Below are 25,856 nucleotides of genomic sequence, written 5' to 3' on the forward strand. Positions count from 1 at the left end.
CTGGCCCAACAATTATGGTTTCCAGAATGTTCAAAGAAGACTAGTGATAACCTAGACCTTTGTTGTTGTATAGCTGTTTCAGTGACAGCATGTACTTCGTTGTTGGCTGATGCACTTACGGGTTGGTGGTATTGGTTCCACAGTTTCCTTTCTTCGCCCAACTGATTGCTGACAAAGCCTTTCCCCTCACAGACTACGAACTCATCATGGCATGACTCTGTGACATTGGCTTTATCGGCCGCATTAACAAAGTAATCCCAACCGACATTTGCAGCACTCGACCATTTTGACCAAAAGGTTCGGTGCTGTGTGAGGGCCACACTTCATCAAAATTAGTACAAAAAAAAACGACCCTTACATGATTCTGTGCAGTAACCGAACATTCGTGATAACTGGGGTCATTATAAGCACGCTCGACTACAAATTGATTCATTTCTAACTCAAATATCATTTTTCATTTTTACCAATATACCAACATACTTCTTGTAGTATGAATTTACTCTATCGCCACAAAGTTTTAATTTTCATTCATTTGGAATAGCGTTTGAGCATTCTAGAGTTTTAAGGGAGTCATACTATCCCTTTTTCTAAACACAAGAATTGCAAGAGCGTTATAATTACATGTATAACAAAATGAAAACCCTGAATGGCTTGCAGCCCTCCAAACTCAAGTGCCCACACTGACCCAGCCAAAGCACACAATTCTGAAAATTCTGAAGTGATGCTACACTGTGTTGTGACGATTATTCACTAACAAGCTCCAAAGCAAGCAGCCACGATGACCTGTTACTGAAAACAGCCAGTCAAGATTGGTCAACGGAACAGTGAGAAAAAGGAAGTGGCAAAAATAATTATTTTGCATTTACCGAGTAGCGTCCCTTCCCTGGCATCCTCGGCCACTTCAGTCTCGGTTGAAGCAGCCGCTGTTCCAAAAGGGTCGGCTTCCCCTTCCCGAGCATTCCTTCCGGCCTCGATGGACTCGCCGGGCACCGGCATTGCCGCCAGAGCCGAGTTCTCGGCAGCAGTAGACGACGCGCCAACCTCCATGTCGGCGGAGGAAGAGGCAGGGCCTCGGGGGACCTCGGAGGGGCGCCCAAGCATGGACCCACCAAGAAGAAGGCTGGCCTGGTCAAATGCCTCGTCTATGTTGGTTGCCTCACGAGCCATCTCGGGGTCGTCAAAACCCATGTCTCCTGTAAGCAAGGGGAGACACTCCTGAGTCACTGCTGACATTGCTGGTAACAGCTACTGGTCGTAGCAGTTGTATCTTTGCATTGCAGCACACAATCGAATTAATATACTATTTCGCAAGGTTGTGCACTGAAAATTTGCAGCAAAAAGCACTTCTTAAGACAAGTCTGTCCACACACTTCCACACAGTGTCACAAATGCTCCAAGTGAGTCAATGGTTATCACACTGTGGTAATTTTGTGCCAAAATTATATGATATACCACTTGCTGTCCACAAAAAAGGTTGCTACGACAACAGTGCATGCTTGCATTTTTTGGCCATATCTTTTACTGTACCTACCTATGAATTTTCTGTTTTTTGCTGTTTAATGTGACAATATTTGCTTTTCTCTCAATGACATCAATGTAAGGTTTGTCCTCCTCTGTGCTTCTTGCCCTGTTAGGTGGAATTAAATTTCTATGCGGTGTGTGTTTCAAGCATAATGTATACAATTCCCCTGCCATCTTCTCAACTGTTCCCTCACAAGCTAAAAGCTTATGCACAACAAACTGATAAAAAGAAGCTACAGCAACTGCACCAGCACTAAGCCAACAGCTACAACATTGCAGATTTCACACACTGTGTAATTGTTCCTACTTTAAAAATGCAGGAGAACCTTGTTCAGGGAAGACATCAGCATACAAGGCTTTGTTTATTTACAAGTAAAACAGCTTAGTTCTTCGCATCTGAGTACAGAGAAGCTACTTGCTCACCCATGTACATGCACATGCAACAAAAAATTTACTCACCAAAATTGTCATCATTGATGAGGCTGAGCGAGCCATAGTCCTCCTTGAGTGTGATGTCTTCCGCGCGGCTTTGGTTCAGCGTAACTGCCGCTTCCATGTCAATGTTGCTGCAGATGCATGTGGTCATGAAGAATTCAGTTCAAAATGCTTCACGGTTCCAGGTGCAAGAGCACTGTTCCTGTTACCGCCAAGCTATTGCAAAAGTTATGTACTGCAATCTCAACAAAAATCAAACTCATTTTCATATGTGACAAGGGTGCCTTTTCAATGGCAACAGTAGTATTTCACATGCCTGCCCACACATTACACCTTACATTAAGCAGATTCTCTAGTTAAGTTGCTTGAGAAATTACTGGAGAACTGAAACGGTTAAGATACACAGCTTCAGTACTGCTTTGACTGAATAACTGGGTCTGGAATGGCTTTCATTTATTTGAGATTCAAAAGGCCTGTACTTCTTTCAGCAGTATTCTGGGCCCAACCTGGCTGACAAGAAGTTGGTAATGTTGAGCCCGCACCTCTGGTCTTACAAAAAAGGAAAGAATGAGCTATAGAATGCACTGTAACCAGTTTCTCTGTGCTACAGGTCATAAAGCTGAAAGCCCAGTAGCTCACATGAGGTTCATGTCTCAGAAGCAAAACTACATGTTATGGAAATGTTCCAGGCCCAGCTCTTCAGCCCAGCCTCCACCACAGTTAACACGCATTAGGTGCCTTTTCATTTCTCCTGAGTATGGCGCTGAAGACTTCTGTTTTGGTTGCCTTGAAATTGCTAGCTAAATGTGCTTTCCTTCTAAAGACTTTTGCGTCTGCTCCTCATGGCTTTCAAGTTAAAGTGATGGAAGCTATATGTCGCCAGGCTGCGAAAGCAACATCCTTTAATGATGATGAAGTTGACAACTCCCAGCCCTAGCCCCTTGTACCCATCCCAACCCCTTCCTCACCTGAGGTCGGGCATGGTGGCCTCAAAGTCGTGGAACACCTCAGGCAACGTGATGGTGCTGAGAGCAGCCTGCCTGCCCTCCTCAGGCAGGTCGACTGCTCCCGGCCGGAAGGCCATCTTGATCTTGATGAACGCTTCATTGCAGTCGGCGAGCAGGTACTTGGCCTTGCGCGAGTAGATGCGCACGATGCCCAGCAGCAAATGGCCAGAGGTGCGCAGTGCCATCTTCACCTTGGGCTGCAGGATGCCCTCGACACTGCTCTCAATGTTGGTCTCAAATACGTGTGCCTTCGTCAGCTTCTTGTCCCAGTGGGCCGCCAGCCAGATGCGTGCCAGCGGGCCCTTCTTGGCCAGCACAAAGTGTGCGTAGAACATTGCTGCGGCCTCTCCCCGTCAGGGGGAACGCTGCCCCCCGACACTTGCCCTCCACTCACGACGTCCACTCCTGCGAGATCACATTCCAGACAGACAGCCCTGTCAACAAATTCACAGACATAAGCTGCTCCAACCTCTCACCAAAAGTAGAAATAACTTCTTGAATATAAGCCCAAATTACCCTGGCTACAACAATCCTGTATAACACGTAGTCAAGGAATCTACAAGCGGTACAGAAAACATAGCGATGGCAAATTGTTTCAACAGCAAAGCTAAGCGAGAAACAGCCACAGGTGTACCTCCTTATTACAATACTTCAACACGCCTACTTTTTTTTAGCCTCCTCTCCACTCCTAAGCTTCTGACAGCAGCAGCCCTAGTACACAGCATCCCAGTGCAATAAGAAAACTGCCAAGGTTATAGACTATTGCAGTCGCCAATTGAAGTAAATAACTTCAGAAGAAAGGTAACTACTACTGCCCATGCACTTGAGCTGCAATTTATAACGTAAAGGATGTCACAAACCCATGCTAGACCAAATAGACCCACACAACAAAAAAGACGATAAAGTCCAGTGTCACAATATGGTGTCATCACCGCTGCGACATGTATGGGAAACTGAAAAGGGCAAGTTTGGCCTCGGACATCACCTATACACTCTTGAACAAATGTACACCCTTTGGTGTATATATTTGCCACACAACAATAATCGTCATCTGTTGCATTTCCTTTTTTGAAAACAGTGCACTCGCTACTTTCCTGTCGAGAATGCTCTGTCATGCTGATGACAAGCCTGCCATTCGTGACTTGGAAGTACCGAGCTCACAGCGCTAAAGAAAGGAAATGCGGACAAAACACATGACGAGTATTGTTGTGTGGCAACATACGACCCAAAGAGCGTAATTTCGCTTAGGAGTGTGAGCAGTCCTCCACCACTTTTTTTGCATAAGAAGGAAAACTTCTACTCTTGCATACAACACCTAGCCACTGCCCCTTTTTTTTTTTTTACACAGACAACCTTGAAAGTTTACACACCGCATTATCCGAGACAAAAGCAGAGCTATCCACAACCTCAGATCACACCCTGGTATTCCATATTCTAGCCTGTACAAGCATGTGCGTACAAACAACATAGTGTTGTATGGTTTTACTTACTATGCTAACAAACTGGGCAGAAATTAGATGTTTTCTCAGACAACACTGTCCGTAGACTTTTCGAAGCTGTTGCGCTCCACATATAGTGCTTGTGAAGCATATGTCTGCCTCTTTATTCACTACCAGTATTGTGACAAATAAGGGCATCCGCTTGCAGACTAACCATGCCACTTTTTTCTTCCTTCAATGAATGATGCCAAAGAACCCATGCTCACTGCCAATAAATTAAGAGCACAAAGATTAAAGTACTGCAATTAAGTAGAATTGGAAATTATTTTGCTATAAATACCAACATTAGAGCTGGTCAGCTATTAAAGGCTGCTGCAGTGCTCTCACATCAACTGTGTACTTGCTGAGCCTCATCTTTCACAATAATGTTTTACTGCATATGGTAAATGGAACACTTCATGATGTACCACATACGAAGAAAAATACTTTTAGCATTTGTGCTTGGAAAACATGCATTACAACATACGCTACAACAAGGTTTCTGTTCTTACTTTTTTGCTGTAAGCTACCTGCAGCTGCTAAAGGTGAAAATTTGCCTTTGAGGTACTTCAAGGTAGTACGAGATCCCGATTTAGGTAAGCTATAGAGGCAGGCATACAAAGTCATAGAACCCTGAAAGCGTGGTACTTTGCCAGTTGTCAGCTTGAGAGCTAGTGCACAAAACTGAGACAGCAATCCAAGTGCTGATTCAAAATGAGCCTTCTAATAATATCTAGGCACTGAAGATTCTAATTGCCGTGCAACTAGATTTGACACGCGCCGCTGTACAAAAGTAACAGGGCTCACTTGGACATTTACAGCAACTGGTATTATCCCGCACCTTGACATGCTGCCCAACTCTCTAATACAGGACAAAAACTGAGATGCACCTTGGTAAATGCTTTGTCCTTACAATTGGGGGCGAGATGTAACATTTTCCACCTCTGCTCATTTATTATAGCAGGTGAAACAGAGAATAGTATTGCATGCACCGTAAGTAGCACACCTGGACTGAGCAATAAATCTGCTCTGAAAGGCAACTACTACCTACAATATTTCAACATAAACATATTATAGTGGGTGGCAGAATAACGTCATCAAACATGTGTTAGAGCTTAAAGTTGTGTTGCTTTCCTGAGCTGGTCTTATACAATTATATACTGTTTTTTTTTTACATTCAAAAAAATTTTTAACGCCTGTGACAGCTTAGTACAAGGTATTGAGCCCAATTACTTCAAGAGGCACACATTATTGCGGGAGAATCAGAAATGCATACTGATCAGTAAAACTTCATAAATTAGGTTGACAACTAATTACATATTGCAATTATGAATGTTGCCAGTTATGAGACATATCCACTGGGAACTAATTCTGACACAGTTTTGAAAAATGCCTTTCCAAAATGTATGACGAAATACATTGATGTTTCGATTATTTTTGTGCATAAATGCATAAAACATTGTTTCGTTAAAAAAGTTCATGGATCAACAGTGCATTTCTACCACAAGTTTGATGGCACATATTTCGAAATCAGAACCACCTTCAGAATTTGTTCCAAGTGCTTTGTAATCTTCCCAGCTACAATTCGTAAACTGAAATATGTGCTGTAATTAGTTATCAACTTAATCAGTGAAGTTTTGTTAATCTGTCAATTATGCATTTCAATTGTGCAAGTAACATCCACCTCTTGAAAAATCCAGTTCAGGGATTACATTTGTGCTACCTGCTACAAGCAATCTTTTTTAAAATTTTGTACAGTTAAAAAAATGCACCTGGTATAAGCCGACATCATTGACATTGTTAAAGGTGTTATAGATATTTCAACAATAGCAATGGAACTAAAGACAAGGGAAAGAGAAGAAACGAAATGGGAACATTAGCACTCTCAATAAACAGCAAAACTTCACATTGACTTGACAAAACTTGATTTTCACATTAGGAGGAAGAAATGAAGTTGGGCAGGCCATGTAATGTGTAGGACAGACAACCGTTGGTCTATTAGTTATGGAATGGCTGCCAAGGGAAGGTAAGCACAGTCGAGGTCAGCAGAAAATTACATGGTGCGATGAAGTCGGCGAGTTCCTAGGTATCAAATGGGGTCAGCCAGCACAAAACGGAGTAATTGGAGATCGCTGAGAGATGCAGCTGCAAAACCTCCAGGGGCCATTAATAAGATGGTGGTGGTAGGCATGATGCTGTTACATTGTGTAACAGCACTGCCGTCCTCAATTATTTGAGGAAGAAGTAGCCAACCAAAACAAAAGCAAAGAAGATGGCAGTCTTCCCACTGTAGGGGAATGCTGCTGTCACAGCAAACAAGTTCAGAGGCAACAGGATAGCGGAAGTCTACTGTCTTCTTTTTAAGTGGAACTAAAGAGAAACAATAAGCAAGCTTAGGCTGATAAGACCTTTCAAAACTCCATTTTCGTAAATTATGTTGCAATAGGTTGACTATTGGAAGCAAAAATGAAGAAAAAAGTTCAATTTTGTCCCGAAACCTCATGCCGGTACATATGTGCTAAGTCACGGATTTCAAAGTATTTTCTTCGCATTCAAACAGTTGTGGCTTTGTAAACTTTCTTGACACTTGTCAAGTTCACTCTCTGGCTTCTTTAGAATAGAATGCAGTTAATACTTACCAACAAACAATCGAGTGGGCCCGAGAAGACAATCATCAAAATCCTTGATGTCAGAGAGAGCTGGTGCGGTAACTTCAACTTGGCAATGCCACCCATTGTTCATTTTTTACATCTTTTTCTGAATTACAAGACCTTCTATCCCTATAAGAGTGGCTTTCTCGGCATTGTAAGAAACATAATTTACTAATGCAGTCGAAATAGGTTTTCTTTTTAGTGTCCCTTTAAAACTTTGCCGTGGCAACTTTCCTAACCACAGTTTTACGTGAGCTTATCCAAGCATGTTATGTGCTGGATACATATAAGCCTCTTATTATTTGAACTATGGCCTAGGTATTCTACTAACCATTAACAACCTTTGATCAAATACTACTGGTCAGTGAGATAGACAGGAAGTGCCTATCAGGCAGGCTCCCACACGACAAGTATTGCTGTATTGACATCAGGCCAAGCTGTCTATTTTATAAATTTCTCTGCTTACTACAAATTTTAATGAAAAGGTATGAAACAAGATACAGAAAAGTCTAAGAGAAACTGCAAAACTGACATTTGATATGCCTAACTGGGCCACATCAGCATTTATAAAGAGGTCAGCTACGGCACCAAACACAAGGTGTAGTTTCTTAAAAGGGGTTGGTTCCCCTCAGCAAGTCCTTCTCTGGGTAAGGGCACTGGGGAACCCAAGAAGTTAAAGGCCTCAGCCCTCTTCTCAGACATGAGAAGGTGGAGAAGGTTTTCCGTAGTATGTAATGAAGTGTACGGTCAGCATTTAGAGTTTCTCAAGAACCCCGGCTTCCTTTAAAAAGCTTAAAACATTTGTGATATCAACAAATGTGTTTTCTCGTAAAATCAACGCTGGATGGAAAAGAATGTGTCCATTGTAAAATGGGGTAAAATGTTTTTTTCCGTCAGTCAGTGTTTCGAGTTCTGCACACGAAAATAGGATGTGATTTATTGTCAGTTCATGTCCACATTTTTCACACCCAGGCTTGTTTTGCCAGAATTAAGTTGTGTGTGAGGTGGGTATGTCCAATGCACAAACGACATAATACAACTTCAAAAAACCATTCCTGATGTGTACATGGCTTCCACTCTCTTAAGATGGGTTTTAGCATTTGCAGCTTGTTATTTAGTTGATTACTCCATGTAGATTGCCATTTGTCCCTCAGTTTGCCGTGTACCAACTTCATACAATCTTTATGGGGCATGCTTACTTTTTCTATACCACGGCTGCGAGTTTGTGCAGCACATTCATCTACTCTCTCAGTGCCAGCAATTCCTATGTGACTTGGAACCCAACAGAGTTTTATGGAATGTCCTTGTGTTGTGATACTCGCTATATTAGGTATTACTTCTCCAAGTAACAGCATGGCCGCATTTCTGGAGTGTAGTGCTCTGATTACACTGAGGGAATCAGTGTTGATGAGGCTGTTCTCGCAGATTATTTTCTTTACAGCTGGCAACAGAGCATAACACTCAGCAGTTAATATTGACGCACACTGGGGAAGTCGCCATTTTTCTCCAGTTCCCCTCCACTACTGCACTTCCGACATAATCTGCAGCTTTGGAACCGTCTGTGAAAAATTCCGTGTAGTTTTCGTGTCTTTTTTAAGCCTGGGATATTCTTGTATGATGTGTTCTCTTGGGGTTTGTCTTTTGTTCAATTGTGTAAGAGTCAGATCCAACAGAATACTTACTGTACCATTGGGGCAGTGCGATGTAGTTTTGTGCAGTGTCAGGTAATGTGCCAAATAAATGCAGCTTGCTGCATATCTCTTCAAAGCTTAGCAGCAATGGCTTTGTTTCTTGTGGTCTATTGTTGAACAACATTCAAAAAGGACAAGTTGTGACAATTGGACAACCCAGATGTTGCATTCGTGCTCCGATTCTAAGAACATATGCACATGTGACTGCTATTCTTCTATTGTCTAGAGAGGGCTCATTTGCTTCTACACAGACTTACTACAGGTGACGTTCTGTATGCTGCGCACAAAAGGTGCAGACCTAGATTATGAACTGGATCTAATCGTTTTAATATATGAGGGTATTTATGAACCACAGACTATGCTGTTGTAATCTAGACAAGCATGTACCAGAGAACGATAAATGTGTGGAAGGCATGTTCTATCAAACCACCAGCACTTCCCTGAGAGTACTTTAAGGATGTTAAGAGCTCTGGAAGCTTTGACTTTCAAACTGTTTGTGTAGTAGGAACGTGAGTGTTTTATTAAATATAATGCCTAAAAATTTGTGTTCTTGGTTTAGTGGGAGTATTTGTTTCATTTAAGTGCAGGGAAGGATCAACCTGTAGGGCTCTTTAGTGAGAAGAGAACAGCAACTATTTTTTGTGGGAAAAACTTAAATCCATTTCTGTTTGCCCAGATCGCGAGTTTGTTCAGTGTGGGTTGTATCTGTCTCTCACATGTTGGCAAGCTGGAGGACATTCGTGCAGTTCGGAGGTAATCAGCATAGACAGAATACATAATAGATTTGGGGATTATTTTTGCAATTATGTTTACCTTTACTACGAAGAGTGTAGAACTTAAAATACAACCATGCGGCACTCCATTCTCCTGAGTGAAGCTCTCCGAAAAGGTTGAGCCAAAAGGTGTACTTTAATTGAACGGTCGAAGAGGAAGTCTTTCAGGCATTTCTGCATCCCGCCGTGGATGCACAAGTCTGCAAGGTCGCGGAGAATCCAAAACCTCCATGTAGTGTCCTAAGCTTTCACCATATCAAACTGCCAGACAGTGTTGCTTATGTATAAAAGACAGCCTGAAAATGTGTTTAAAAGATTAGCCGCTTGACATGTTACTTGCACATCTGTAGAGCATTAATTTGGCACAGGTGCCATGTGTATGCATACAATATTTTAGCCTGCTCTCAAAGGCTGCAAGAAAACACATTTTTTATTCGATATGTAGGGGAAAAAACGTGGAATGAACAGTAGGCACGACGCTTCTATGTTGTGTTTTACAAACCACAATTTAATAGTTATGCTGCTGCAACATGTGCTAGCCATAGCCTTCATTTCGCTTTATCTGAATTCCCGGGGACACATGCGCTGCAGGAATGCTGGAGTTGAAGGATTCAACAAGTATGCACTAATTTTAATATGACAGCCAGACACTTAAGCATCCACGATGACCACAAAAGAAGGCCAAGATGCACACAACGTATCAGGCGGTCCGGCCACAGACTCCTGTGAGCAATGGTAAAGCTAGCCAAATAAATAACGCGTCTGCGATCTGTTAAGCAAGATATTGCGATTTGCCTTACTTTTGTACACCAAAGAGTGCACTAGCTGTCCTGTAATGGTGCGATATCCTGCTACCCGCCACTGCGTGGCGGTTCCGGGTACTGTGCTTCGAGAAATGTGAACACGCTCGACTACCGGGAACACAATAGTCCACGCAGGGTGAACACACTGCTGTATTACTCGGTTGCTGCCTAGCGCTTTTATTCGTGTCTAATGTATACAAGCAACCAAGCGCGTACGACCCGGTCACAATACGGGCTTCCAGCTCGAAAGCGATGAAGGTATTGATAGTTTGTCCCAGAATTCCCACACACGTCTGCAAATAATCGTCCCTTTAGGTGCAACCGCAGCGTGCAAGCTTGTCGCAGGCGATTATCGGTGGGAACAGTTTCATGCAGAAAGATGAAAACACGCCGAAATGTATCGTACATCAAGCGCCTTCGATGTGGAACGAGGAGCTGCAAAGGTGCGGTTGAAAGAGACACGCAACATGTACTACTGATTTACGGGTTGGATGATTAAAAACACGCTTACTGGAAGCGAGGTGCTTAATTGCTCCGCATTTCACTACCAACTACACAGGAGAAAAACGATAGCGCGCGTATCGCCGAGGCGGATTTCCTTTTCTTCCACTTGCAGTTCGTACGAAATTAGAGCCTACACACTGCTGTTTCGGCATCGTATTACCGGCTTCGCAAATACCAAAACTTTCCATCGCCAAGCGTAAACATCTGGCGGGCACTACCCGAAACGGGCGCGCAATTTCCCGCCTTCTGGACAGGTGACTGCGATTAGCAGTACTCGCGACGTTGACAGTGCCACACCGTTCGCTAATGACGCAACAATGCACTAGCAATACGAGGTATTTCGCGCAGCGAACGGCTGCGATGCCGCGGCCTCCTGTCATACGGAAGTGCCAGCGCGAAGTAAAAAAAAAAAATACACTTAAAGAAAACAGCGCCCGCCCCCGAGGGAACTACGCCAGCCTTCGCTGCACGCAAGGTGGTCGGCACTTAGCGCCGGTCGCAATTGGAGAAAATTATTAAACGGAGACAGACGTGAGATTGCACTTGTAGGTAGCGAACGGCCACACGCATCGCCCAAGAGGGGCTGGCCACGCCAGCGCGATACGAGAGAGCGCCCGGAGAGCGATAAATCCGCCATTGCAAGTCGCCGGGCGATGCTCGGGGCCGCGTTTTCGAGCGCGTCGGCGACGCTGTTAAGTCGCCGGTACTGCTGCTGAACTGCGACGAATGCAACGGAGAAAGCCATGAGGAATCCTAAAAACGCGAGCTTAAAATCTACAGGCCCGGGAGCGATCGGCGACCATTTTTTTTCTAATGTGCGCCGTCGGTACCCAATATTGCCCAGCGGGAACAGGCGCTATCGCCGTAGTGCTTCCGTTTCACCCTAGATGTCATGAGGAGCGCGGCGGCTTGGCCGCTCGGGCGACTGGACCCCGAGAAATGAAGCGAATTGGAGGCGCCACGGCGCGCTCACCTCGATTATTCGCGTCCCACGATGGTCCCTGGTCACTCCGGCGATCAGAGGTGGTCCGGTAAGCCGGATTTGGGCGACGGATTCATCCGGAAAGCGGTCCTCGGCACCGCTGAGAAAATCGGGCCGCGTACTTTTTCACATCCAAAATGGCGTCCTGGTGTTTTCCCGCCGATTCTGCCGTTTCAAAACAGACGACGCGCACCAGGGCACATCCGCACAAGAAAGTAGTCCCAGTCGCGTTTACCGCCGATAGCGAGCTTCATGTAGATTCTGCACATTGTCTAAGAATACCAGTTTACTATCCGAGATCTTAACTGTTCAATAAATTTTATTTTAAAGGTTTGAAACAATGTTTAATTTTTTTCTCATTGAAGCGCTGCGACGACGTAGTGTCGGGGTCCCTTAGTAGAGGGCGCAAGGCGGCAAACAGTGTCACGTGGCTAATCACGTGAGCAAGTGACGCGGCGTGTCCTGCGTGTTTCTCTCTACGTGTTTGCTTGATTTGCTTCCTTTGTAGGGCGTGGGGGGCTGCCGCCTCTCAAAAGGGTCTGCCAGCTGCGTTGCGCAGCCGGAGCGACTGGGAAACGCGGCGCCGACGACCTCTGTGCCGTCCGGAGCCAGTTTGCGATAGTGCCTCTGTCCTTCGCGGCGCTGTTGCCTCAACCGTAGCGAGCGGCGTGCGGGCGGGTGCGCTCGTTGCCAACCGCCATTACGCGTCACTGTACGCGTCCGGTCTGCCATGGAGGAGCGGTCGTTAAATCGCTGGCCCAAGCATCGCGTTTGCTCGGCGTACTGTATTTACGTTGCGTATTGAAGCAGTGCGGAAACACGAATCAGACGCAAGTTAGCTCGCGCAGGCCGTCTGCAGAATTCCAATTATTGTAAATGTAATTCCACACCCGGTTACAAGCCAGCGAAGGGACGAAATCCGATGCCTACGTGTCGGCGCAGCCAAGTTTCCGGCGGTCGCTACTATTTTAAGCGCGCGGGAGGGGAGGAAGCTTGTGTGCTGCCTTCAGGGGAGCGCGCTGTGCAGTCGGTCTTATTTATGTCGTTGTATTTTATGATTTGTGGTCGTCGTGGCTATGATGTTTCGGCAACAGCTCAAGCTACAGTGGAGCTGTAACGCACGGCATCTCCTGCCACGCGTCCGTGGACAGTATATTTTCGGAACGCAGCGCGAACCTTCCTTCGTAAGCTCTGAAAAGATGAATTAAGTAGCCTTTTGGCTACGTAAGCTTGACCTAATGCAAGCGCAGATTTACATTGTTCGGGACCACCTTTTTCTTTTTTTTAACCGCCATGTGACAACGCAGCGAGTGAATGGTCTGTGAAGTGAATGCAAGTTCCCCACAGCTGAAGAGTACAACCGTATAAAAAGTTCTCTTTTTGTTGTTGTTAAGGAAGCAAATCGTTCTGCTTCTCCGAATAATTGGCTGGAGCTTGATCTCACTCATATAAAATTATTATGATGGTTACGTTCCCTTACTAAGTTGATTTTGCAGGTTCCGTGCCACATTGGGACAGCCGCCTTACGGTCAATGCCTAGCAAGATGAGTCATCTACTGAATTTAAATCTGCGGTCTTCAAAACTGCATCTGCTGTACTTAGCACGTAATTAAAGATTGAACGCTTACTTCCCTTATTTTCACAAACACCTAGGAGAACACACGGGGATGAAAAATTGCAACTTGTGTTGTCACCATTTCTCCTCTCAGATACTGTCATGTACTTACATTTTGTTACGAAATACTGTCACCAAATGTGGTAGTATGACAGCTCAATTTCGACAGTACTACCAACATTAGTACTGACACAACGCAGCTCCTCATGCAGCTGGGGTGCAGACGTGGTTGATCGTAAAGTGAATGTTAGCTCGCTTACATTCATGGTTAATCGGTGGAATCTATGGAATAGCCCATGCACTTGCAGATTTGAGTGTACTTATAGAAGCATCACATGTGGTCTAAATTAATTGGGAGCCTTCCACTTCAGTCTACATTGTAATAACCCAGGTGCTGCCTTGGGAGGTTAACGTCTATCGATCAGTCAACCTTCTGATTCACACAAAGCAAACAAAAACTAAGATCACGTGTTGCGACGACGCTGCAGCTGTGGATATTGTAACGTCAATCTGCTTCAAGTTTGTTTTCGTGAGGTTCTCCCTGGTTGGTGGACGTCGAACTTAGAATCTAGTGGTGGTATTTTCTCTCTCTTTTTTTTTCTTTCTTTTCTTTAACGTTGTTCTTACGTTAATGACTCTGACAACAGCCCATTCTAACAACGGCTCGGAAAGCTGGGTAAATTGAAACATTAATATTTCAAGTTGACGGGTTCAGGGCTTTCGACCTTTTTTTCAAACTCAAGTGAAGCTCAGGCGAGAGAACCGACGACGGTTGCAGACTGGGCCCTGAGAAGCAGAAACGTGAACAGCGTTTATTAGTTTTTTTCTTTATTGCTAAACTTTATTTCAGGAGATGTTTATATGTCTTTCGATGTCGTCGACAGTGATGTCAAATAAAAACTAACGTGTAGTCCCATAATGATGCAACCATAGATTTGATTGTTTAAACGTCAAGGAGAAGGATTGAAACGTATCTAATGACGGTGAAGTTGTATATAAACTTAAGCAGTACATGCTAGAATGTGGTGGCACACTCCACCACACGGCGGAGGTGCAGTTCGCCATTCAGGGGCACACATAGACACCATCGCTGGTCATCCTTCTTCACAGAGTAAAAGGACACTGCTTATATATATATATATATATATATATATATATATATATATATATATATATATATATATACACCATAGTTAGATTACGAAATCTCCGTCCCCGTGTACGTCGAAGAAGCGACCATTTCGTCATGCTTGTTATGACAAAAAAAAAATGCATTTGCTTGCCTCAACACAGAAACGAAGATTGAACTATGTGCTATACATCGCCATGATGCTGCACCCTCCATTTTCACGGAATCTCGAGAAATTGGAAACACACTTAAGTCATGAGATTTTACGTGCCAAAAACCACTATCTGATTATGAGGTACACCGTAGTGGGGGACTCCGGAAATTTGGACCACCTGGGGTTCTTTGAAGTGCACCTAAATCTAAGCATACGGTTGTTTCCGCATTTTCTCCCCCCATCGAAAATGCGGCGGCCGTGGCGGGGATTCGATCCCGCGACCTCGTGTTTAGCAGCCCAACACTACAGCCACTAAGCAACCACTACAAGCGGAAACACATTTCAAGGTTGCTTTCCACCCTAGGTGACAACGCAGAAATCCAGATCGACGTAGTTTCAAAACTATCGCAAGCGGATGACAAAAATATGAGTAAAACCCCTTCCGTGCAGTTCCCCATGCACCGGACTTTATATCCAAGATTATTATCTTGAGCAATAGCTTCCAATTTCATTTTGAAAAATACTGAAGGCAATGTGCAATATACCAGAGCGATAGCTCTACTACTCCAGGTGCAAACCCAGAAAACGCCTGGTTCCGTAAGTAAATCTGTCCTTCAGTCTCAGCCAAGGTCAAACTGGGACTTAGCCTGCCACTACCGGCAGCTGCTGCGTACGCCGCGTGGGCGCCCATATCTTGAAAGCGATCTGCGATGTGTACAAAGTGCGCCGAGTGCTGGTAGCTTCGTATGCGCTATGCTTTTCACGCTTAGGTCGTGTTGGAGCGGGAGACGTAGCATGAAGGTTCGCTCGCTGCTGCTGCCTCGCTGAGCAGCGCCTGTGCCCTTTCTCAAAGCAAGCAAAATCGTGCTATCGCGCGACAAACTCGGCTTAACCGCGTTCAACCACGTCAAATTTCCTATTGCAGGAGGTCTTAGGAGAATACGGCGGAACAATAGCAGCCGGTTAACAGGCTGGCAGGCAATAGCAGGCTGTCTATACCTTCGTCGCCGCGCAAATCTCTTTTGCGACTTTTCAACAAATATTTCTTTAGAGACCCGAGAAGCCCAAGGTTCTGCGCCAATGACAAAATATTTCCAATCGGCAAAACATGTTTTTGCGCCGACCATTATAGACCGCTTTGGTTCAGGCTGTGGCAGCTGTGCATTCATGAACCCAGAAAAATTTTGGTCATGCATTTCTGACACTCAAGTTGGGCAAGAAAAATGAAGTATTTTGTCGCATAGTATACTGTAGGCACGTATTCTTGATGTGTTCACATATAAAGAACGTGCGCCATGCGTCGAGCTCGTGTATGAGCTTTCTTTCTTTTTTTTTGCACTTACGTCCACAGCGAATCTACTCGAAATGGGAGTCCACAACTCGTGGGAAGAGCTCGTGGAAGCTCACAACGTCAACCAACTGGAGAGACTAAAGCTGACAAAGACGGGAAGAGCGCTGCTCCAAGATCTGGGCTGCCAAGTCGAGGAAGAGAGGCACCTACCTCAGTGTATCCCACACGAGATCAGAGACAAGCTACACATAAGCACCATTCCCAGAAACATGCATCCCTAGTACGACAAGGAAATTAAACAGGCGAGAATACAGGCGCTCAAGCACATACGCGAACGCACCAACAGCAAAGAAGAAAATGTGAGATACGCGGACGCAGCTGCGTACAGAACAAAAGTCCGATTTGCAATCAGCGTGGTCGACGAGAAGGGCGAACAACTTACAGCCACATCCATACGTGCCAAGGACGCGAGCACAGCGGAAGAACTGGGCATAGCCCTGGCCATCGCAATGTGCAAGAAGACCCTGGTTACCGTGGTGACAGACTTGCAAGAAGCATGCAGAAGGTATATGAACGGAAGGATCGGAAAGGCAGCACTTCAGGTCTTGAACAACACCGAGATAGAAGCAGCACCAATCTGGACGCCGGGACACGAGTCTCTCGCGGGGAACCAGGCGGCGCACGCCGTGGCTCGAAATCATGCACTCCGAGCCATCTCCGACACGCAGAGAACACGGATCAACGACTGTGACGAGTATGATAATCGGGTATGCAAGAAGTACTCGGACATCTTGGCGCACTGCGGGAAGCAGAGGCGTCGTTACCCGCCCGCGCATAACACCATGAGCAGGATTCGAAACAAGCGGTAACCTGGAGAAGACTCCAGGCTGGAACCTACCCGCATGAAACACTGTTGCACGCCATGTATCCGGGCACCTACGGGCGAGACTGCAAGTTCTGCCCGCCGGACACGCCCAACACCTTGCGCCATATGGTTCTAGGGTGCAGGAATAAGCGAGAAGTACCACAGTTATCATCACCACCAGGCGATAGCATGCAGAAAGAAGCGGATTCAGAGGAAGAATTGGAAGACCAGTGGGAGGCTGTGCTGGTGACGCAAGACCCTGACAACCAGCTACGGTTGGCGAACAGGGCTCGGGAGGAGGCAACGAGCCATGGCTACCTGGACTGAGGAGGCCACCCACCTCTGGGCTCAAGAAGCCTGGTCTAACAACAAAGTTTATTTCTCTCTCTCTCTAAATAAAAAATTCACTAGTCGTACACTCCAACTCTATATTGGTGCTAGTTTGAGGGTTCTATAAATTTATAGGCTATTGGAACGTGTCGCTCCAGAGGGCTTAGCCGGAAGAATTTCTGAGATGTCTGTTTGTAAGCATGAAGAGGGTCTACTGAGTGCAGACATGCTGTTATTTACGTCGTACCGAACTTGTCATGGCGTACGTACTAACGGCGTCTGATGTTTACTGGGCGCTGGCATCAGCGAGAAGACTGGATTTACGTCATGCTGAATGCACCGGACATCGTCAGGCATCACAGAGGTTCAACATGTTGTTGTTGTTTGTTGTTTCGTTTCGTTTTCTGTCACTAGTCGTCGTCATCGTTGTTGTTTGTCTAAACGTTTCCAGTAGAGAAAGGTGGGTTGCGGAAGCCTAAAAATCCCCTGATCTTAGTCAGCAAGTCGGGAGTTATCGCTCGTTAGCAAACACAAACGCAGAGCAAGAGAAATATTTCCACGGTATAAGCAAGAGACCCTTCAAGTGGCAAGTCGCTTATAGTAGTAGTAGTAGTAGTAATATAATAATAATTATTATTATTACAACATGGGATTTACGTATCAAAACCACGATCTCATTATGAGGCATGCCGTAGTGGGGGTCTCCGGAAATTTTGACCACCTGGGGTTCTTTAAAGTGCACCTAAATCTAAGTACAAGGGTGCTTTCGCATTTCTCCGCCATCAGATTGCAGCCGCCGCGACCGGGATTGGATCCCGCGACCTCGGCAAGTCGCTGTGCGCTGTCTGTGAACACTCGCATGAGCTGCAGTTATTCGCTCGATAGGTGTCAGTGGGTCATATTAATGCGAAAGCATTAATATGACCCACTCTTTTAAAATATGATTCACTCTTTTAAAAAGATTTGTTCGGCTCATTTTTTTCCCATACAGCGCACCAAATAAAGACCGTGAACACTCTGTACATGCTTTGTACATTTAAACTGCTGCAATGCAAAAATTGCATTACATACCATAGCTTGCTTACGAGAAGTAAGTTGCAAGTCGTGGCCCGTGTGAAAATTGACTCACACTAGCCTTTCCACTTTCCTGTCTTTTCACGTGACATCTCTGTTAGTTTTTTCCAATAAGGCTCGTTGTCACAGTAGTACTGCAGGGGCACTCCTAAGTATTTTGTTGGTGTTTCTTGGCATTTAATGTTAATAAACATCCTCGGTGTGACGTCCCATTCCCCATGCCGAAACCCAAGGCACTTGTCCCAGTTTACTGCACTACTACTTCCTTGACAAAAGTTGTTTACAGCATTGACAGTATGCATCACACCTTGATGATCAACACATAAAACTGTAATGCCATCAGCGTAAGCAAGCACACTGACCTTGGCTTGATGTAAATGAAATCCTCTTATTGCGTTGTTCCTAATTACGCTTAGACAAAAAGGTTCAATATATATATATATATATATATATATATATATATATATATATATATATATATATATATATATATATATATATATATATATATATATATATATATATATATATATATATATATATATATATATATATATATATATATATATAAAGAAGCGGTGACAACCGGTCCCCTTGTCTGACTGAACGCTGCACTGGCATGCACTCACATAGTGATTTGTTTATTATCAGCCTCGTCGCACATCCGGCGTAAGCCATCCGCACACCTTCGCTGATCAAATTGCCGACATTCACATATTCGAGCATAGATAAATGCAAATTGTGCGGCACGCGGTCGAATGTATTCTCAAGGTCAACTTGCAGCATGTCTACACCGGGTTGCATCGCGTCACAGCATTCAAGGATTGATCGTGCTATGTGTATATTTGTCATAATTGCCCTTTCTTTTACTCCGCACGTTTGATGTGGACCGTCTAAATATTTCATTACTGACTGTAACCTGTTAGCCAATACTTTCATTAATAACTTATAGTATATGTTTGTCAGAATAATATGTCCATACGATGTAACATTACGTAATTTGGTTGGGTCTTCAGTTTTTGGTATTAAGAACGTGTGTGCTGACAGAAAGGACAGCGGTAGGTGTTTGTTCTGTAAGCCTCGTTGTTTGCTTCAGTCAAAACAGGCGCAACAACAACCTTAAACGCTTTGTACACTGCAGCACCTAAGCCATCCAGCCCCGGTGACTTGACATTATTTAAACGATCAATCACCTTTCTAGCTTCCTCCACTGCTATGGGTACTTCTAATATATCCTTGGTTTCATCATCTAATGTTGGCATCTATGAAATGAAGTCATTTTTAAATCTATAGATGTCAACTTGGCTACGAAAAAACAATACTTTGTAATATTCAAAAAAAGAACTTGCTATTGTTTCTTTGTTGGTAGATAGTGTCCCATTATGTTCCGTTTCTGTTATTGCATTTTAGGAAGCATATTTCTTTTTCGGCTCCCAAGGCACGTTTTGTTGACATTTCTCCTGTGCACAATTTCTAAACTCGGCTCGAATCAATGCTCCCTTGTATCGCTCTTGGTCTATCAACTCAAGTTTTTGCTTTATGCTTTTTATTTCTTCTATATATAGAAGCAACCGGGTTGTGTACTTTCCGTTTCCAATAATTGCTTCAGATTCCATCTAAGACGGGACTCGAGTTCTTTTTTCGAGTGACTTAAACCACTGGCCCTTTCAAGTGCTTTCAATTTAATTGTTTGCTTACAAACTTCCCATTTATGTCCCCAGCTATCTAAGTTTTGAGTGGTTGTTTTATCTATAGCCTTGAGAGGCTGCTTATAAAACTCATCTTTCAGCAAGTTTGCATTAAATTTTCAGAGATCCCAAGAAAATTATTTGTTATTCCTTCTTTTTTTTTCACCACAGAAAGAAAGCAAACAATGATTACTAAACGCAACAGGTGTGACTCAATCATCTCGACACGAGTGAATTAGTTAGGCCGACACGTACACTCTGTCTAGTCTGGCATGGCTCGTACCCCGAAAGTGGGTGGAGATGACCGCTTTTCCGCCGCAAAGACATTCACCCATGTCTTCTAGATTAAATTCTGCAATCATATCTTGCACAACACCAGTACTAGTATCGTTGTGTTGTTTCCTACTGGTTTTGTCACGTTCCGCACAGACACAATTGAAATCTCCCGCCGGGATTGGCCTACGCTCGCATTTAAAGTACGTCTCAATTTCTTCAAAAGATTCCCTTCGCTCTTGAACCTTAGTTGGTGCATAAAGGCAAATTACTCGCCAATTTTCTGATAACAAGGAAAAGTCAGATACAATGAGATGGCCTGACTCACAGGTAGTCACCGACGGCACTGCAGCGCCAAGGCTCTGCAAAATTAACAAAATGCACCCCGAAGACCGCATGGGCATCACACACGTCATGGCGTCTCACGAAAGGGCGCACCATAAGCTCTGTATGGTCCTCTCCCCCCTTTGGTCTCCTGAATGGTTGTAATATCCAAGTCGTGGTCCGTTACGAGGCGGTAAAGCTAGTTTTGCCGGCTCCAAGCACTAAGCCCCCGGACATTGAATGTTGCATCATTTATCGACCTCTCTAAGGATTCCATATTGGCGAGTGACACCAGACCGAGCCTACGGCGCTCCCCTCATATACCTTGCCTTTTAGCATCCCACAGTCCAGGCGACGCTCAGGGCGTCGACTTGCCGCCGCTGCGTGCAAGCGACGCCGACCGCTGATGGCTGGCCACACGAGGGTTATTTGTTCCAGGTTCGTTCCCTCACCTCTCCGTTGCTCGTAACAGCGTCTCTTGAAACGCCGTGCTTGCTTTGTTGAGTCAGCGCTTCGCAGCTGTTGCCTCGGCGTCCATTGCAGCGTCGTCCGTCGAATCACTGTCTTCGAACGTCGCGATGGCCTCGCTTACTGCGGTCTTGAGTTCATCTGTTTTCTCACCAGTGCAGGAAACGCTTGTTGGCAGCTGCTTTCCTAAAAAATGTGCTTCAGAAGGGCGCCCTGCCGAACCTTCTTCCTTTTCGTGCTTTCTTGTCGAAGCGTCTGCCACAGTGGCGTCTGCTGCCCTGTTCTCTTGCGCCGGGTCAATGGCATGGCAGGTTCTTCACCAATAGCAGTCCGACGTCTAGCAGCATCTCCGTTGCCTCATCTGTCTTAATGTTCAGCAGCCACACGTGCGACATGTGGAATGCGCCAATTCCACCTACCTGCTGAATTACTCCAGCATCCTTCAGGGGGTCCCGGAAATCGAAGATTCTATACGGGCGTCCAGTGACGTCGCAGTGTAAATACAACTGCGCGCCTTTGTCCTTCACCTGTTGGTAACGGAGGCAAGATGACACGATAATCCTTTGGTAACGCAGAGCACGTGGCACCACGGCCAACATCGGCCGCTTTCGCAGCTCTCGAGGAGCCCTCCATTCTGCGTCCGTACCGCACGGCGTCCAGAACCAGAATGACGTCACGGCGTCTCCCCAGTTCCGTCTGACTAAAGATGTGTCTATAGTGCGTGCGTCGTCGTGCACGTGACAGCAAAGCCAATGGGGAGGAGGTTGTGCCCGGTCATGAGCGTATAAAATGATTGTATAAAATAAAAACCATTTTTGTCCATGTTAACTCCGCTGAGCTATATGAACTCGCGGGCAAGTGAGCGCATTCAGTTGCTTGGCGCGCTTTGATTTGGCCTTACCGAGACGCAGTTAGAACGCTGGCGAGAGCATGCGCGGACAAGGAGCGCGTGAAAAAAAAAATCACGAAAGCGACTACGTAAGCAGTCTTAAGTGTCTCTGCCGAATTTTTATTCCTCCGTTTCAGGCATGGCGTCCGTGGTCAAATGGTCAGAGCGTCGGACTTCTGTACTGGGGGGAACCGGTTCGGAGGCAACCTTTGGAAATATAATTTGTTTATATATAGCATATACCGTGGCATGATTTCCCCGACTTGTGGGAGCGCGGCATTGTGACGTCATTGCGAGCCCGCGCAGTTGATAGCGGTTAGATAGGCTACTCCAAACAGCAGGAAGAGGCTCTTCCCTTTATAGAACACCTTGCCGCCTCCGTCTCACTTTCTTACAGATATCTCCGACTCTCTGCCTTGCCCACTCTGTAATCTTCCAGGAAACCCTAGTATCACATATCACGGCCGCCCTGGAGCTATAGGGCAACGGAATAAGTGGTATACAGAGATGTTTACTGTCTCTCTCCGAGAGCTCATCTGCACTTGATAAGTTTTAAGGTGTGTCAGCGCACAACGGTGACAAATGCGTGGAAAGTCGCGTGTAAGCCCCCGTTGCGTGCATTAGGGCGAGAAACACTGTGACAGTGACGCTGCCGGATGATGGGCTGCAGCTTTCGGGATGTACGCGCGCAAGCTTAATTCGATCGGCGAGTTGCGTACCAAAGCTGTGGTGCGGAACGGTGTGTAACAACAGCTATAGACTTGCAGCCTTTTTTGTGTTTGACTCTATATGTGGAGTGTTCCACGCGTAGTGTACGTGTTTCGAAGTGCCCAGCAGCGGGACGCGCCTTAATATGGACCTAGATGAGTTTGTTCCTTGCGGTGTCTGTGCGCGAACGTTATTGAGAAACATTTCGGGAAAATGTGCACCAAGGAGGATACTGAAGAGTGACCGTGGAGGCATGTATATATAGAACAGTTACAGTGACGCGCTAAGCGACGTACATAGTTGGCGCCTTAATTGCGCGAACTTTTGTAAATACATTGTAAACGAGTGCTCTCGAACAAAACGTTTTCAAAAACGCTGTGAAGTCTTTTTTCATTCATTTAATCATCCATATTCGCCCGCATCCCATACCCCTGTACGCCCTGAGGCATTAACCCTCCCATTAAAGAGGAAAAAGAAAGGCTGTGAAGAGTCCGATGTTCAATTTCTTCTTCTTCTTCTTCTTCTTCTTATTCCTCTTCTTCTCCTGATTATTATTATTATTATTATTATTATTATTATTATTATTATTATTATTATTATTATTATTATTATTATTATTATTATTATTATTATTATTATTATTATTATTATTATTATTATTATTATTTCAGTTAACCGTGGCAGCTGTTCGTACTATGTGACACTTGGTATACAGGATGAGTAGCTTTTATTTTTTTGCGTTCATAAGAGAGAGCCCGCAAAATACTTAAACAATAACCCCGGCCCACAGCTGGAGCGCCAAAGCGGCTTTCTTTTAAATGCGGGGGAAAAAGATTTACGCAAGAGGCCGCGTGCCGATAGCAATTGAAAGCGACATTTTCAAATGTGTTCTGCAAACCTTGTATCGACATTGTGGTGAGGAAGTTAAAACTGATAAGCTGGTTAATTATATCTGTTTATTACTTAGTCGATAAGAACTGATAAATATTGGAGCCTTCTTCAGAAGGTCGCTAGTACAACAGTTTCATATATCCGCCCAGCAGACTTTGCTTCGGCACTAAAGGGAAGCAGTAAAACAGTTTAAATTGGTAATACATTTCTTTAAAAATCTATTTTCGTCAATTTGGTGGAAAGAGTTTGATTAGTACAGTAGAAAATAAAGGCCGAATTTATATTATTTCAATTTCGCAGCGAAACCCGAGCGCCGGTATACGTCACTGTGACGTCGCAAATCTCAACGTATTTTTCTCTCATATACGGGTCGCTATAGCGCAGGAAAAGTTTTCAATATTTACTTAATGGCAGTCGCTGGCTCATTTGGAATTCAGTGCCAGTTGACCTTTAGCGGTTAAAAAATTACCTAGGCTCAAGCGTAAGTCGTCAGAATCCATGACGTCACGGCGAACTGCCGACGCGACGCGGCTTCGCCGACCGCCTTTCGTATTTGTGTCTTTTTCTGGAGTGGCAAGCCATCTTCTCACGGTAATGGTAAATTTATTTATTTATTTATTTATTTATTTATTTATTTATTTATTTATTTATTTATTTATTTATTTATTTATTTATTTATTTATTGTTGTGGTGGAAGCGCAATTTCTAAACACAGATCGAATTCTTCTTATTTTTTATAAAATTATTATCCCTTTAAACGGGCCTCGATCCGTGTTAGCTGGGACGTCTGTCCATTTGCGCAGGCTCCACGGAAATTGCGAAAACGCTTCGCGACGTTGTTAGTCGTTTGTGTGGCTTCCGCCTTGCAATTAGATATTCAGGGACGGGGGCGTGGCACAGCGTCAGTGGTTTCTAAGGATGGCGGGAGTCCCCTGTCGCGGACGTCATTTTTGTTTTCTTTTTTTGTTTCGCTCAAGGCAGACATCTCAACTGCCAAATAAGAAGACTAGGCGTTCCTCGTCTATCTATCTATCTATCTATCTATCTATCTATCTATCTATCTATCTATCTATCTATCTATCTATCTATCTATCTATCTATCTATCTATCTATCTATCTATCTATCTATCTATCTATCTATCTATCTATCTATCTATCTATCTATCTATCTATCTATCTATCTATGGTGCAGCGGTGGCGTAGAGGTAGAACACCCGCCTCGAGTGCAAGAGGTCCGTGGTTCGAATCCCGGTGCCGCGCAATTTTCCACCGGATTAAATAAGAAATCCGCGTGTTGATAAAATTGCATAAACAGGACTGGAGTGTGGCCTGATCCCGGTGACCAGAACCGGTAACGCGCACTCCCTCACCAGAGCAGGATTAGCCACCCTGGTGCAGTACTTGGCCACAACCTCCTATATGAACACAACAATCATGGATCTATCTATCTATCTATTCATTCTCTCCACGAAAACCTCGAAGGCTGGTTATTACTGACGATGAGTCCGAAGCAGAACTTATAGTTCTGGTGTGATGAAAACACCGCCGAAATGCAGACGAAGCACCGCGGAACCGGGATCCACGGGCCATTTCGCTGCGGAGGGCGCCGTTGCCGGTATAGGCACACACGCGGAGTGACACCGCGCCAGAAGTTGTGTCACACGACTTTGACAATCACCAAGAAGCGATTGGTTTCTAACATACCGGGCCTTTACAAGAACCCGACAGAAGCGGGTCGAGTCGGCTTGTCGGGCTGGAACGTGCCTGTTCACGTTCACGTAAGCGCTGGCCGATCGGGCCGAACGAACTTCGAGCCGGTCTGAGTCAGCGCGACTGCGTGGGGGCGTATAGGTCGACCCCAGCCCGACCCGTTTGCAGCGTGCATGCAAACGCAGATGCGTCGAGCCCGCCAGCGTCATGATTTGCACGGGAATGGTATCAGGACAAGACGAGCACTGTGCAGTGCAACTTCATCGTAGCGATAAGACCCACGAAATCCAGTTCGAACGCGCTGATGCCTCGTCTGGACCTTGCGCGCCGTCGTTATCCAGACTCGTCAGATGCGAGTCTGGATAACGATTAAGCGGGTCGAGTCAGAGGTCGGGCTCGGTCTACCCGACCTCCGAACCGACCCGCTCGTGTCGGGTTCATGCAAACGCAGCCATAGTCCGAGAGCCCGGGTTCAGCATCCTCTCTATAGAGGTATTTGTCACGTGGCTATCACTGCTGAATTTCTTTTTTAGGTACAGAGGCACGAAAGTAAGCAATCCAATCCCAAATACAAGTTGTTGTAATGTTAACAGCTTTTTTTT

General features: G+C 45.1%; 1 protein-coding gene across 2 annotated transcripts in view; it reads right to left on the reverse strand.

Annotated features, from left to right (window-relative positions):
* Positions 1-12,049, reverse strand: part of LOC135901299 (double-strand-break repair protein rad21 homolog) — a 41,358-nt gene extending 29,309 nt beyond the window's left edge. The window contains exons 1-4 of one of the 2 annotated variants that reach the window (XM_065431038.1): positions 11,837-12,049; positions 2,925-3,368; positions 1,981-2,087; positions 867-1,193 (exon numbers count right to left, since the gene is read on the reverse strand). In XM_065431038.1, the coding sequence (XP_065287110.1) occupies positions 867-1,193; positions 1,981-2,087; positions 2,925-3,298 (808 nt within the window). In that variant the 5' untranslated portion in view covers positions 3,299-3,368; positions 11,837-12,049. The remainder of the gene's footprint in view (positions 1-866; positions 1,194-1,980; positions 2,088-2,924; positions 3,369-11,836) is intronic. The other variant, XM_065431039.1, reaches the window with a different exon arrangement.
* Positions 12,050-25,856: the final 13,807 nt, after the last annotated feature.

Source organism: Dermacentor albipictus, chromosome 3 (genome assembly GCF_038994185.2).
Source record: "Dermacentor albipictus isolate Rhodes 1998 colony chromosome 3, USDA_Dalb.pri_finalv2, whole genome shotgun sequence".
Lineage (NCBI taxonomy): Eukaryota > Metazoa > Arthropoda > Arachnida > Ixodida > Ixodidae > Dermacentor > Dermacentor albipictus.